Source organism: Girardinichthys multiradiatus, chromosome 1 (assembly GCF_021462225.1).
Source record: "Girardinichthys multiradiatus isolate DD_20200921_A chromosome 1, DD_fGirMul_XY1, whole genome shotgun sequence".
Taxonomy (NCBI): domain Eukaryota; kingdom Metazoa; phylum Chordata; class Actinopteri; order Cyprinodontiformes; family Goodeidae; genus Girardinichthys; species Girardinichthys multiradiatus.
This window is the reverse complement of record NC_061794.1, coordinates 42,424,432-42,440,326: the sequence shown is the minus strand read 5'-3', so window position 1 is coordinate 42,440,326 and position 15,895 is coordinate 42,424,432. Positions and strand designations below refer to the sequence as shown.

Sequence of the window (15,895 nt, the reverse complement as noted above, 5' to 3'; positions counted from 1 at the left end):
GGAGAGATTCATTTGAAGTTATTTAAAGTTACAATATGCTCTTAACGTGACACTAGCAGGAGAGCTTACTAAACTCATGTCTTGATATTAGGACTATGATCAAAATATGAAAATGTTCCCTAACATTTCTAGAACAAGTGCATTTTAAATCTCACTGCTGTCAAGACTGTTTCTATCTTGCCATGACTGTTGTTGTATTTAGATACTCGTTAATAAAAAAGTAGGACAAGTTGGCAGTTTCATATTAAGTTTCAAGCATCTGGTATCTTGAGGTGAGTCATTCTTCATCAGCGCAGACAAAGGGTCTGTATAGTGTTTCATATCATTAGGTTAGTAATTAGTCTGCCTCTGCTACAATATTTGAGTAGCAGTTATACAAATGCAATAGCAGGGGTACACATGTGTGGTATACATGGTGTGTAAAAGCTGCACCGCTCATGCTATTGAATTTTTTTACATGCCAAAATAATCGGTAGCCTGACTCAGCTGGTCATCAAATTTGTTTGCTACAGTGTTCAGTGGGCGGAAAGGTGATCCTGGATCCTTTTCACCCATGGCAAGATATCTTCCTACACCACTGAAATGCAACAAAGTGATAGAAAAGTAGAATAATTCTTAAAAATCAAAGGACATTTTTAGCTCTGTAATATGTAAGAGAATTCAAATTCTTTTGGGGACCCTATGAAGTGGCTTAGTTCATTTATATCTTGGACCGGCTCTGAAATAAGTTACTGTTATTGAGTATTTTGTGTTACTGATCTAAACAAGGGCCATTAGTCTCATATTATCATATACAGGTCCTTCTCAAAACATTAGCATATTGTGATAAAGTTCATTATTTTCCATAATGTAATGTCCAGAAGGCCATTATTGACACCCTCAAGCAAGAGGGTAAGACACAGAAAGAAATTTCTGAACGAATAGGCTGTTCCCAGAGTGCTGTATCAAGGCACCTCAGTGGGAAGTCTGTGGGAAGGAAAAAGTGTGGCAGAAAACGCTGCACAACGAGAAGAGGTGACCGGACCCTGAGGAAGATTGTGGAGAAGGGCCGATTCCAGACCTTGGGGGACCTGCGGAAGCAGTGGACTGAGTCTGGAGTAGAAACATCCAGAGCCACCGTGCACAGGCGTGTGCAGGAAATGGGCTACAGGTGCCGCATTCCCCAGACCTGGGCTACAGAGAAGCAGCACTGGACTGTTGCTCAGTGGTCCAAAGTACTTTTTTCGGATGAAAGCAAATTCTGCATGTCATTCGGAAATCAAGGTACCAGAGTCTGGAGGAAGACTGGGGAGAAGGAAATGCCAAAATGCCAGAAGTTCAGTGTCAAGTACCCACAGTCAGTGATGGTCTGGGGTGCCGTGTCAGCTGCTGGTGTTGGTCCACTGTGTTTTATCAAGAGCAGGGTCAATGCAACTAGCTATCAGGAGATTTTGGAGCACTTCATGCTTCCATCTGCTGAAAAGTTTTATGGAGATGAAGATTTCATTTTTCAGCACGACCTGGCACCTGCTCACAGTGCCAAAACCTCTGGTAAATGGTTTACTGACCATGGTATCACTGTGCTCAATTGGCCTGCCAACTCTCCTGACCTGAACCCCATAGAGAATCTGTGGGATATTGTGAAGAGAACGTTGAGAGACTCAAGACCCAACACTCTGGATGAGCTAAAGGCCGCTATCGAAGCATCCTGGGCCTCCATAAGACCTCAGCAGTGCCACAGGTTGATTGCCTCCATGCCACGCCGCATTGAAGCAGTCATTTCTGCCAAAGGATTCCCGACCAAGTATTGAGTGCATAACTATACATGATTATTTGAAGGTTGACGTTTTTTGTATTAAAAACACTTTTCTTTTATTGGTCGGATGAAATATGCTAATTTTGTGAGATAGGAATTTGGGGTTTTCATGAGCTGTATGCCAAAATCATCCGTATTAAGACAATAAAAGACCTGAAATATTTCAGTTAGTGTGCAATGAATCTAAAATATATGAATGTTAAATTTTCATCATGACATTATGGAAAATAATGAACTTTATCACAATATGCTAATTTTTTGAGAAGGACCTGCACATACACGTTGGTGATGACAGTAAATGCAGCTAACAAATGTAAATACAGTTAACACCAACAAAAGCAGATGTTACTAAATTCCATAGTCATGACAAAAAAAAAAAATCACGGCATCCTAATAATATTTCAGCAAATCAAAGGTTGAACGATACTTTTTGTTTCTGTAAATGTTCTTCTGGGGTGACAGGAACACATGGTAGCAATTGGAAACATTTCAAGTCTCCTTTGATCAGAACAAGACTCCCCAGAATGTGAGCAATTTCCAAAGTCTTACTTCCTTTTTAATGTAGTGATGTATTTATTCATGTCATTTTTCAGTCAACAGACTGAATCCAGCAGATGAAGCAGCAATGTTTTGATTATACTGTGACAACACATTATGAAGAAGTCAGTAGACTTACAATTGTCTTTCTTTTTCTTGTTTTATTTTTTCTTTTTACAGAGGGAAAACGAGAAAGCCAGAGAACGTTGAATATTGCCATCCACCCACTAGGTTTCCTTTTTCCAGCTTCAGGTAAACTTTGTCCTCCTTTTCAAGATAAAGTAGAACTCCATTGGTGGCAGCTTCACGAGTCACATCTTTGTCGCCTGCGAAGGCAGATATGACCGGTTTTCCGTTTAGCATCAAGTTCACCTGAATAATCCAAAGAAAGGTAAGAGTTAGTGAATATGCACGTAAAGGGGTGAAATATATAGTTTAGCTCTGAGTATTTCTTATTTGTTATTACATAATTGTCTCATACACCAATAAGACTTTGTAAACATTATCATAAAAGACAAGAAAATGATTTTAAATCTGGACACATTTTACAACTCAGCCCTTATTAGCAATTATTTGCATTTTCAACAAGAAACTAAAAAAAGGGCAAAACATTAAAACATTTAATCTCTTGATTTTAAGGTTATAAACGTACTAGTATTTGACTAATGTTTGTGAATCTGTTTCAAAATCAATTTTACCACCATAAGAACTTCAGTAGTAGGGTCTAAATTAAACGTACATATTTGATCAAATGTCCCTCAGAGAAGCAACATGGTTTTCATAAACAAACTTCTGGCTTAATTCTAGCTGACCATTTGATGTTTTCATTTGTCAAATTTAGTAGAACTTGTTTAAATTGGTAGGCTTCCTGGAACAGACCTGATGTTTAAACATAGTTCACAAATTCTTTCCTCAAGGTTGCGGTCAGAGCTAGCAGAAGACAACCTAAAGCCTAATGCTATTTTGTTTTAACCATTCTAAAAATCTGTTCTGATGTGTTTGGGTTCTTTGTCCTGATGGAAAACCAACGATATTCAAGTTGCAACCATCTGACCCAACCTGTCAGTCTCAGATGAATGGATGTATAGGTACCACTAGGGCTGTGGTCTATCCTAAACTGGAAGACTGAAACACGCGTCAAGGCACACAATGAAGCCGGACTGAGAGGGTGCCGACCAAGAAAGAAGCCCCTAGTTCAAAGTTGACATCTTAAAGAAAGTGCTCAGCAGAGCTACATGGAAGGGTCAGATGCAATCAGCAGAAAGGTTTGATGGTCAGACATATATAACCTATTTAGCCACAGTAACAAGAAGCATGTTTGGAGGAGTCAAATTAAGGCTTTCAAGCATAAGAATATTGAACTGTCAAGCTTGTTGGTGGTAGCATCCTGCTGTGGGTCGGATTTGCTACCAGCGGTACTGGTACTTCTGAAATAGCCTACCAAAGTGCAGATCTTAACTCTATTTGATGAGTTTGTGGGCAATGCTCAAACGTCTGGTCCCTGCCAGCAAACAAACCATTTCAAATATACAAGCCTAAATATACCAGATGGTAGTTAAAATATGCGAACAGTAGGTGGTTTCTTTGCCGCTTGCTAAGACATATTTAACTAACTATTAGTTCTTGTTTTAAAAAATCATTGAAGCTGCATGTTGTATAATAAGGCCACCCTGAAAAAAACATCAATGTAAATGGATCATTATCAGCCCAAATTAGATTAACTCCAACGATGACCATATTTAAACATCTGACTAGAGGTTGCCTGGTTTGTAAGCAACCACTATTACTGGATATCATTATGCAAAAAACCAGGCACAAAACTGCAATAAAGACTTTTATGAAAATTAAGAGTAGTTGTGTGGTATGCTGGTAAATTCTGAATATTGTTATGTCAGTCTGAAGTGTAACTGCATCCTCAGGTCAACTTTCCACATTGTATAAACCTTTAGAGATAAAACCACTCACCTCGGGCTGGTTTTAAACTAAGATACTAAAATCAGAGGATTTGTGAAAAAGTTAAAACTGTTCCCTGAAACATTTATATCTTTGCCCTTGAATAAACTTTAAATATTCAATTCAATTCAATTCAAAAATACTAAATTAATCCCAAAGGGAAATCATAAATATATAATATTAAATATTAATATAATTATATATTTTATATATAATTTATATATAATAATAAACACATATTTGGCATTAGCTTTGAAAATGTTACATGATTTTAAAACTGTATTACAGAATGTAATACACATTGTTTTACAAACATATGTATGCTCTTCCTCATATGTTGTCTTCTGGGATGGAGACTGTTGGTTACTTGGACAACAAAGTAACCTACCTGGCTCTCAGTTTAAACTTTATTTGTTATAATGTATTGTTTTTATATGTTTTCATTAAATGATTATTTAAATAAGTATAATCCAGTTGATCATATAACTGTATTCATACATTCTTTGATCTTGCTTTTGTTGTCATATCTGTCCATTGCCATTTGTCCAAACCAGTGGTACCCAAACATTTCAGCCTCTGACCAACATAATAGCAGTGGAAAGACCCTGAATAAAAGTTAAGCATACCACAAACAACAGTTAAGCATACAACCCTGTCAATTAAACAGGGTGATGTGATGGTAGAAACATCACTATACATACATACAATATTACTTTTAATTATTCTCAAGTACTGTTTCTAACATTTATAGCATACATTTGCTTAACTATTATTTGTTTTGATTTTTAGTTTAAGTTGTGCAGAGGATCTCTGGACTCCTCACTACTGGATCTCTGGACTCCTCACTACTAAACCAATTTATTAAGAATTGAAGGAGCATTGTGGCATTGGAAAAGCAAAAATCCAATAGAACTCAAGGTGAATTGCTACCACTATTAAAACTGTTGCAATAAGAGTAGCTCCTTACTGAGCTTACAAAGCTCTCTTCAAGTTGATATGACTAACTCATGGTGAGAAATGTATTTTCATGGTGGTTAACAAAAAGCATATTCTTTATTCAGTACTGTTTGTCTGAATTAACAAAATTAAGGTCTGATTGACAAATATTACTAAGTTCTGATTAAAAACAATATTTGCTGGTCTCCTGCAAAGATTCTGTTTTCTTGCCATTTAAATCTGTTTTTACCAAAAACTGCCCAGATAATTCCAGATTTCTAAACCCTCTGGTGTGGTGAGTGTATAAAATGTTTTGATATTTATGCATTAATGTCTGCTCTGAAACAGTGGGACATGTAATATAAAGAAGCAGATTGGCAATTCTCACAACAACCACAACCTGGCCCTTGTTTTTCTGTACTGGACTGTACATCAACAAGGTTTTACACAGTCAACCTGCTAGCCTCATTTCCCTTGAGTTCTATGAGGCATCAAGTGTTTACTTTAGAAACACATGACCTTAGTTTTTTTAAATCTATTTGCCAATTACTGATATGATAAGTGTATGAGAAGCTCATGATGAGTAAAGTCTGACATCAAAAGACCATGCATTTGTATGATAGTAGCATGGTTAGCTAGCACCAGGCCAGCTGATGGCCTTGACTGGATCCGGGACAAGATAAACTTAGATGTGCTACTACCCACGGTATTCTATAACTAGTAGAAAATTGATTCATATATACCATACCCTCTGTTACCCTCTTCTTCATTTAATCTTTCCCCTCCAATCTGGTGCAGACTTTGGATTTTTTTGTTTTTGTTTTTCTTATTAGAACAGATTCCGGATAATATTCCTACTATAGAAGGCTAAAGGTAACACAAATCCCCAAATGTTATTTAACACATTGGGGGGCGGTTGTTCTTAACCACCACTACAAGGGCAAGAGAAAATGAATAAAAACAGTTTATGTAACTTTAATATTATACCTACATTTTTATTCATAGACTAGCTTATTTATTGTCAGTGGCCGTGGTTAGCACAACGCTATGGTCTGTTCCTTTTACCTCAGATCTGAGTGGATGAGAAAACCTCCAACTTCAGCTGAAATCCCCATTTTTCCAATTAGGAACTAAGCAATTCCAACTTCAGAGCACAGATGCAATGCACTGTTAGATGTCGCTTCAATAGATGGTTTTGTTAGCTAGATGCTAATGCAAGCAATTTTTGATCATTTAAATGTTGGTGGTCTTTTTGAAACTGCTCTATTTCAGCTTTGAGATAAACATTTCATAAACATAATACTGAATATAAGAATACTTTTAAAAATGGTTTACCATTCTAACCCAACACTTCTGTATTTGTTATAAATGTATTCAGTAAGCACCTCCTAACATTTACATGCGATGTATAATTTCCTGTTTTCTATGTATAAACATTGCATGCTGAAAGTAATATTTAAAGTAGACCTTTTTAAAGTTTTTGATGACTTGCCGTTTTTAAGGCTGATATAATTGTGTCAGTACTTAAGATGACAATCAGAATGTTTCAAAAAATATTTCCGGAAATATTGCCATAATACATCAGCCTTTTTTGTTTCTTGCCTAACGTCTATTCATTTTATGTTTTCTTTCTGAGATACAGGCATCATAGGCAGGCATAAATAAAACAGAGCAAGTGTGTGGACTAATTAAAACCAGTACCTGTATAGTTTGGCTCTGGTACACTTTAATCACGTGGAAGTTAAAACTGTAGACTCCTTTTCTTGGGGAAAGAAACACAGACTCAAATGTGAAGTAGTTTCCTATATTCACAAGCACCTGGGAGAAAAAGGAAACAGACAAAAACAGTATGTATTGTGAGAACATATTTTATATATTAAACGCTTAAATCAATGAATACATTTCAAATTTGTGGATAAATAATAAAGAGCAATCAGTCATTCCAAATTCACTCCTACTTGTGTCCCCAGGGTCAGACATACACTTTATATAACACACTTCACAAAGCATTTTATTTTACTGTGTTTTTAGGTGGATTAAAGGTTTTCATCCTTTTTTAATGTTTTGCGGCAACATCACACGTTGCGCTGTCAACCTCATGCCTGAAATGACTTAGAGGCTTTGTCATATTTCATTATACACAGAATGACCTACTGACAATACAAAAATAGATAAATAAAAACATTTTTAAGCATTTGCATGCTAAAAGTTATGTAACCTGAATATGCCAGTCAGCATATCCAGTAGACCCTTTACAATCGTCTCATGGTGTCACTAAAAGGTTTTTCTGCAACACTACAGTCACATTAGAGCTGTAGTCATTAAAGCAAAATGGAAAGAGAAGGTTTTTGGACTTTAATTAATGTAGGCAGCAATTCTCTTCCTACCTGCATTTTCTCACCCTCCTAAATTGCAGCTGCTCAAAACCAACGTAGGCTGAATCAGTACCCTTCACAAATCTATTCATGATATTCACACAATTTACACCAACCAGATCATTTTGCAGTGACGCCAAAAAAAATATTGTGTGCATTTCAGACTAGAGGGCAAAGGATTGTTTCAGTGATCCCAAAACCTCATGCTGCTTACGTACACACATCTACTCACATTTTTTGTGTTTGGGCTGTTGTTTCGTTTGTTTATTTATGGGAGAGTGCATGGCCAGTTCAAAAATGTTTGAGGCAGTAAGCAGTATTTGATTTGGGGCCTCTCTTCTAGTTTAGCCAGTCACCCACCATAGTATAGCTGTTTTGAATTGTCCAAGCTTGATTGTTTGCATGTTCTGCATGTTTAACACCCATAGATTCATGGTTTACTTGGAAGTCAACAATTAACTGTTACATACTGTCTGAGTCAATTTTGATGTAGTTTGACATTGCACATAACTAGAATTGCCTGAAATGTCGTTGTTTCAGTCTGAAATGTAATAGCTTTAACAAACATGCCCAAAATACTCAAAAATAAATTTTAATATTTTATACATTTGTACTGGTGTTTCAAAGGTTTCTCCACTGAGGGGCAGATGGACAAAGCTGTTTGCTGGTGCTAAATGTTTCCAAACCTGTGTTTGCATGTGCTTCTAATTCTGGACTTGCAAAGGCTGACCTGCTCCTAAAATAGTTGAACCGAGCCAACAGCTTTGCTCTTGCTGATGCAGTTGGCCCATATTCAAATGAGGCATTATGCATGCATTTTGGGAAAAGCCTGTCCATTTGTATGTCAATTACAGACAATTTCCCTCTTAAAATCAAGAGCCAGATTCCACAATAAAATACAGTCTGGGGAAAGCTGGTGGTGATCGGGGTACAGTAGAGAAAAAAATGTAACAGGCTGTGATGTTTGCTTTGCACAAAACTAGTCTAGGTACAAATCTTCCTCTCTAGTCAGGTGGGCATACTGATACAAAAATGTGTTAAAATTCCTCACATCTCCACTCGATGGACAGGATTGCTCCTGCATGTATTTATTGCAATTGGATTTGTGAACTGTATGTAGAATTGAAGCGAATAGCAATTGTAAGAGCTGCGTTGTTTTGTGAATTCCCTCCAAAAGATGCCCAAATGGATTTTAGATTCAGCGGTGTAGGAGAAACCAAGGAAAATTGTGTTTTTAGAAAATCTGTCTGTGTTCCAACCACATTTACACCAATTACCACATTTCCTGCAGAGTCAAGCACCTGCTCAATTTTAAAAGGTAACAAGAGAAGCTGGGAAGAATGCAATAGGCCTTTTTGAGTTTGTGTGCTGTTTTAATTATCGTTGAATTACTATTGATAATTACAGATAGCAGTTAAGAGGCTTGTTTGTGATGTAACAGTGAGGATTGTGCAAAATACTTCTAATGGGTAGAAATAGTAATGTATTATGTACCAAAACAGTTCTAGAATGCATTTTATTTCATATTTATTATCATTTTAAGTTAAGCTTAAGGCATGATCGGTGATTTCAAACATTTTTCCCAAAACAAATGGTGTAAACCCCAAAAAAGTAAACGGTCCCTCCTCCTAGACACACAAATTTATTAATAATAATCATTCAGTTATTCAATTCAGATGGATTATTTATTTCATATATAAATTCTGTACAGACACTTATTATGAGGGAATTCTTAGAAGTTTGTACTATGGTGTCAGTCAAGGTCCAATAATGCCATTAAATATGAATAAGGGTGTAAGGGGAGTAAGGGTGAAATTAACTCTATGTTAGAATATGTTTTGCTATTATTTACTTGACATAATTTATAAATATGTAGCAGTAAATCAATTATGGGGAAAATGAAAGTGTGAGTGCGGTATTTCAATGTAATACCAGTAACGTTGGAAAAAATAGGCAATTTAAATGGATTCTTCTTGGAAGAATATATATGAAGAAATCTCATTTATTTATTAATTTACAGTAACAGTTTGCACTAAATAGATTTTTCTTTTAGTTTTGTTCTGTCAAATGAGCTGAGTTATAAACGTTTTTTCAAGTTTTTAAAAGCTGAAGTAATCTACTCTATGAAAGTACTTGCAGTTTGATAATGATAAAATGGGGTTTGGACATTCTGTAAGTTTTCATTATGTCACCACATTAACACAAGCACCGTGCATGATGGGCATCTGTAGAGACGACACCCAGAGGTTATTTATGAGCCAATAATAAACATAAAGCCAGAGTTATTTTCTTTTTAAACAGTTGACTGTAGAATTTAGACAAGTTTTTTGTCTGCTACCTTTTTCCTTGCATTAGTGTTTATGGAACCAGTTGGATGCATGTTTGCTTATAAACAATGTGACTGCATGTGTTCATGTGCAGACTTTGTGCAATCAATTTGACTTCATCCAGTTTTTAATCAGATTAAGAATGCTAACATCTAATTGAATGAGACTTAGCATACTCATAAATAATATGTACGGATAATACATACAAGTCATTTTTAACTGTTATGGTTTCAGTAATTACATTTTAAATGTAGGGTAAAGAGTAAAACGGAAACAAAAATTTTCTTTATTTCCAGTTTAATCAAATCTGATTGGTAATCCTTAATACTGTTCTATTTATGAATACATACACAGTAAGGGATTGATATTTGTATACATTATCATGTTGTGGTGTTATTATGATCCTTAGGTGTTTGGGTTTCCTTTTTGTCTCTTTTCTTCATTTCCTTGTTGCCATTTTAGTTCATTTTAGTTGTGTCTTTTGTCATCTCTGTTAGATATCCCATACTGTTTTTGTGTATCTCTGTTCACCTCCTGTGTTAATTTGTCTCCCTCCCTCAGCTCTCTGCTTGCACTCTGTCTCAGCTGCTCCACTTATCCTCTGATTGACTTACACCTGCATCTGATGTCTATCTCCACATCTCCCTCAGTATTTAAGCTCTTTTAATCATATTGTCCTTTGATCTTCCCGTTAACATTCCCGTATTTCCTGTGACTGTCCCTGTTGTTGTGCCTGTGACTGTCCGTGTTCCTTGTGCCCCCTTGTAAATTCTCAGTTGTCATTTATTAAACATATTTTTGTTCACCCAACACTTAAGTCTGCGCCTGGATCCTGCTTCATATGATGACAGGTGTGCAATAAATCCTATGTTTATTGTAAAAAAAATTAATTAATAAAACTGCCTTTAACTTTTAAAGAAATTTGTCACTTAGGTTAAAAAACTGCAAAGTTTTAAGATCTATATTCTTTTTGAGAAGTTCAGCTGGGGTAGGGGGGAGCTTGCTGGCAGGGGGAGGCCCTAAACTGCAGCTTTGTTCGCGCATGTCTTGGACCGGCTCTGGGTGAGCGTTTGGTGGACGTGCATGGCGGTGGTGGTTGTAAGCACAAGTGCGTGTGTGCGGGCTCCTGCAGAACACAAGATCCGGTTGCTTCGGACCTCCGTGTGTGCAACATGCGCACAACAACAAAATCTGCGTGTCAGCTGCAATCACTGTCAAAATAAACTCTGGGGTGCAGCTGCACTTAAACCTGGGAAGAGATTTTTATGTTCTGCATCACATAAGAGACAAGTTGTATTATTGATAAAATGCTAAATGAGTAAAACTAGTTTCAAATTGCAGTTAAACATGCTGGCAATATAAAAGAATTGATGTTTAAACGCGCATTAATCAGTTGTTTTTAAAATAAAATTAATAATATAAAAAGATCTTAACCTGATCGAAGTAGATTATTCTTGTTTTGTTGCTCATTTCTGACGGCTCATGATTGTTGCTCCGGACTGCAGAAAAAGCCACCTTGGAGTTGGCGGCGCGCACGGAGATGCCGAGTGGAGAGGATGAGGACCTCCAGTCTGTGGCCGGGTTGGAGTCGCATACCACCAGGCATTTGCCCTCCAGGACGATCGGCTCCGTATCATTCTGAGCTCTCGCAACCCCGGAGATCACTGTCCAGCTGAGCAGCAGTATGAACGAGTTTACCATGGCGTTCGTTTATTCCTGGTACAGCTCCGATTTGAAGAGAGGGCGAGACCGGCTCCTGTGCGGCGCGAGTTTTCCAGTCTCTCCACTGGTTTTCAGACGCGTCTGACGCTGTGAGATTCTCTTACTGGACCAAGAGATGAGCCATATTCGACGGAACCATCAATGATAATGAATCCTTATTAGCTCTAATTCATGTTCCGAAAACAAAAAAAAGAAATTATACAGTTGTCTGAATTTCTCATTTTCAGTCGGAATTCATTTAGAACTCGTAGATGAGACCAAAGTGGACCACTCTGGATGCTGATCAAAAAAAGGTTCCTGTGAAAGGGGATAAATCAGTTGATGAACCGTCCATAGCCCTCACTCCTACTCCGAATAGCCCGTCTGGTAACAGCTGTTCCCGCAGTGATGTTCCGCCTGTGTGCGCGCTCAGGCTTCCACTTTACGCACGCACGTGTGGCAGAAGAATAACGAACTATCTTTGCGTAAATGTCCCAAAGCCTACGTTTTCTCATTCTCTCCAAAATAATTTGTTCTTCTCAAACTCAATCTAGACCATGATTAACTGATAGTAATTAGAACATACATCAGATGAAGATGGAGAAAAATAATAAACCTTCCAGGAAATTGTTACCAGTTAAATTTATTTTGCCGTCTCTGTTTTGGAAGTTTGCTTGTAATAAAGAACCCATAAACAACTGTTATATAACCAAAACCTCTACTTCTGTCCAAAGGGGGTCTGGTTTTACCATTGTGACTCATCTTAATCTCATCACGCAGCTGGAGCTGTGCTGGACTAGATGGATGGATGGATGGATGGATGTCGACTAGCCTTTTCGGGGGAAAGGGCTAGTCAACAGAAGATTTGACAGAATTACTCATAAAGGGGTGTGGTTGTTGGAAAAAAAAAATCATCTAATTAAGACGGTGCTTCATAATTTAAAACTTCAAAACCAACCCAAATGAAGTGAATGAATGCACAGCTTTACAGCAATTAAAAGAAAACCTACCGAATTTTTGAAATAATGTGTGTTGAATGCATTGTAATGTTCTACATTTCAGCAGTAGTTTAGATTATTAGATTGGAGAATTAAGTCATTTAATTTTCAGATTAAAAGTGTAAAATTTCTTATCTTAGAGGTAGACAGTCAACATTAAAGAAACAAGGAGCTGTAGAGTCTTAGATACGACAAGTTGTGCAGCTCAGATCAAGTCAAGACTAATTATGGTTGCCTCACAGTAGGAAGGATCCTGCTTTGAGCCTCAGCTGAATACTCTTGTATTTTCTTTCCATGGCTGCCTGGGTTATCTCCACAGACCAAAGGCTTGTGTTGTAGGCTTATCAGTGATTTCATTTACAATATGATTCAAACTTCTAACCCTGATGACTATACACAAATTGCTATAAAGACCAAAATAAATAGGAAATGTCAATATCTTTCAAAGTTTCTGTTAAATCTTTCAAGAGGAAAAGAGATTTAAGATTATATTAATACAGCAGCCAGTGAGACTATTGGCTTTTTGTGTTTTTTTTATTTTACTGAAGCAAAGGAGTACCTGCATTGTCACCTCATGGCTCTGTCTATTATAAAGTTGTCTGTCAACAACCCAAATAAGCTGGCTCCCTAATTAACAAGCTCATTAACATGTTAACTAATGAGTCACTCTCAGATAACCATGTCTCTTTTGAAAAGCACTCTCCTCTTTTCTTTTTTCCTGAAACTTGATGATCAAGATATCTCTGCGACTGATACAAATAGCAAGGTGCTATTGTGGGTCTACAATGCAACAGGGGTAAAAGTCCCTTTAGATTTTCCCGCACAAAATGTGATAGAGCTCAAACTACTAAAAGCTTTTCAATTTATGCATGAAAACATAAGTACGAAATAATCACCAGGTAACTGGAAATATCATGTTTGACCAAATAAAGCAAGAATTATATGCTTGCTTTAAAGATTCAAAGTCGACTTTACCTTTACTACCATACGAAACAGTACATCCAACTAGTCTTGTAAACATCATGACTGCAGATGGGAAGCTAGATGTTTAGGTGATGCTGATAAACGTTTTAATAAGTATGTTACTGAATATTAAACATCTACAGTTTTGTACGTATCTTCAACATCGCGTGGCAGTCGAGGATCATGCTTTTGGACTGGCAGACCGGGATGGTGGTCCCCCTTCACAAGACAGGGGACTGGAGGGTGTGTTCCAACTACAGGGGGATGACACTCCTCAGCCTCCCCGGAAGGCCTATGCCAGGGTGTTGGAGAATAGAGTCCGGCCGATAGTCAAACCTCGGCTTTAGGAGGAGCAGTGTGGTTTTTGATGCGGCTGTTGTTGGGACCCACAGCCATGGTTACAACGTGAAAGCCAGTACAGACTTTCCTGGAACTTTCAAAATAAATTGCATTAACCTACTTCCGGCACAGCCAGGAAATGGGATAACTGCAGACTTCCTGTGACATCACTGTCCAAATAAAAGCACCGCTCTTGCTACATCCTGTCTTTTCCCCACCGGTGATCATCGGGACAGGGGAGGCAAGCGCGCTAATGTCTCTTTGCTGGCAAAAAGACATAAACTCTTCAAACTGGATCCAAGGGTGTCATAAGATCATGCGATCATATGCACAAGTTAAGTACTGATGAATTACTGTTGAAAGAATCCGGTATTCATTCATAAAAGGGAGATTAAGGTATAAGCATTGCTTTACCTTCTCTCTGAGGCCTGCAGAAGCAAACTGTGTTCCAGAGTTCCCTGCAGAGACGGGGTTTCTACAAAGCCAAGTCTGAAGGAAGGAGAACAGAGGCCGCATCCCGTGGTAACGTGCAGTGTGGTCAGCGGACAGAATGGGCCACCCAGCCACTGCTCCGGAGGTTAGCTGGAAACTAACCCTTTGTTCACGGAGCTTTCTTCAAACTTCGTCGTCACCTGGACAACTCCTAAGCACGGTTCATGAGGTTAGGTTTCGTGCAGAGAGAAAAGGTTAGATTGAAATGATCTAAAAATTTTTCATTTTATAAAGTTTGGTTTTGTTTGTGTTGAAATCAGCTATCTTGGCGCTAGCAGGCTATCTGCTCAGCACCACGTGCTCAGCTTTGTGTTCTGTGTTTGTGTGTTTTTAAAGTTAAGACAAACTTTAAAGGGTGATTTTAAACACAGAAGATCGGCCACAACGCGCCGTCCGCGCTTATGCGTTTTAACCCTTTTATTGACGGTATTTTAAAGGTGTGTGTTTGATTCCGGTGCTAAGCTATCAGCCTCTTTTTAGCCCTAAACTGCTAACAGCTTAGGACACATGCTTGCCTGTTAAAGAATATTTACCCAGAAAGGTTGTTAGTTTCAAACTAGTAAATAATAGTCCCTGAACATTATTTTACTGAATAAGATAACTAAGTAAACACCATTAAGCCCATTTCTCCAGAAAGATTTGGCTCTTTTCCAAAGTACCTCCTTAAATATTTGACCATTCCCTTAATATTTCTTTAAACATTATTTTAATAAATGAAGGCAGCTAATGAGACACCGTTGGGAATTAGTCATCCAGAAGGTTGGTTTTATTCAGTAGATCAGATTCATTAAAACATTATTTTATTTAAATAATATTTGATCTGATCTTGCATTGTGAAGGGTTGTCTAAAGGTATGCTGATTATTGCCTAAGTTGGTTCCAAGACTAACTTAACTTCCAGATTCTTCAAGATAATCCTTGGTTCTCAAACATAAACATTGCATGGTAATGTTGCATCACTCTTTTGGTCATGATTTTCAATCATCTTTAATCAACGTGTTTATATTGTACAGAGCCCATTAGTCTTCGTTATTCTTTAATTCTGCTTGGTAGTTTAGTTGGATTGTTTTAGCATAGTAAAGAGTTTGTTGATTGAAATATGTTTGACTTTGAGTTGACTTATTTTTGTTAATAAATTCTTGTATTTTTAGAAATTGTGTGAATTCATTCCATGTGTGTGCAGAGTTTATGCTGTTCAATAATGTCAGAGCTTGATTCACACCTTTCTATTTTGTCCTAATACCATCGCCTTACTGGGCTGGTATTCACAGGACAACCCTTAACAGACCGAATTATTATTTGATAAAATATTTAAATATTAAATATTAAATAATATTCTCAGATTAATAATCACAACACTGTGGAACATTGGACTAGCTCTACCCTCTACAGGGTGCTCGAAGGATTTTGGAAGTTTGGCCAACCGGTCCACTATCACGACCAGCGACAGAACCCAAATTCAGCCAAACACAAATTGATA

General features: G+C 37.4%; 1 protein-coding gene across 1 annotated transcript; it reads right to left on the bottom strand.

The window, feature by feature from the left end:
* Positions 1-2,473: 2,473 nt before the first annotated feature.
* Positions 2,474-12,279, bottom strand: cbln4 (cerebellin 4 precursor). Its single transcript, XM_047374678.1, has 3 exons — positions 11,358-12,279; positions 6,923-7,039; positions 2,474-2,704 (listed from the first exon to the last, which is right to left on the bottom strand). The coding sequence occupies exons 1-3, from the start codon at positions 11,622-11,624 to the stop codon at positions 2,507-2,509; spliced, it is 582 nt and encodes a 193-aa protein (XP_047230634.1). The 5' UTR covers positions 11,625-12,279; the 3' UTR covers positions 2,474-2,506.
* Positions 12,280-15,895: the final 3,616 nt, after the last annotated feature.

Excerpts from the sequence above, each read along its gene's own strand:
- cbln4 (XM_047374678.1), bottom strand. The coding sequence starts at position 11,624 with ATGGTAAACTCGTTCATACTGCTGCTCAGCTGGACAGTGATCTCCGGG. Across the intron at positions 7,040-11,357 it reads GAATAATCTACTTCGATCAG|GTGCTTGTGAATATAGGAAA; the intron begins GTTAAGATCTTT and ends TTTTTCTCCCAG. Across the intron at positions 2,705-6,922 it reads ACCAGAGCCAAACTATACAG|GTGAACTTGATGCTAAACGG; the intron begins GTACTGGTTTTA and ends TGGATTATTCAG.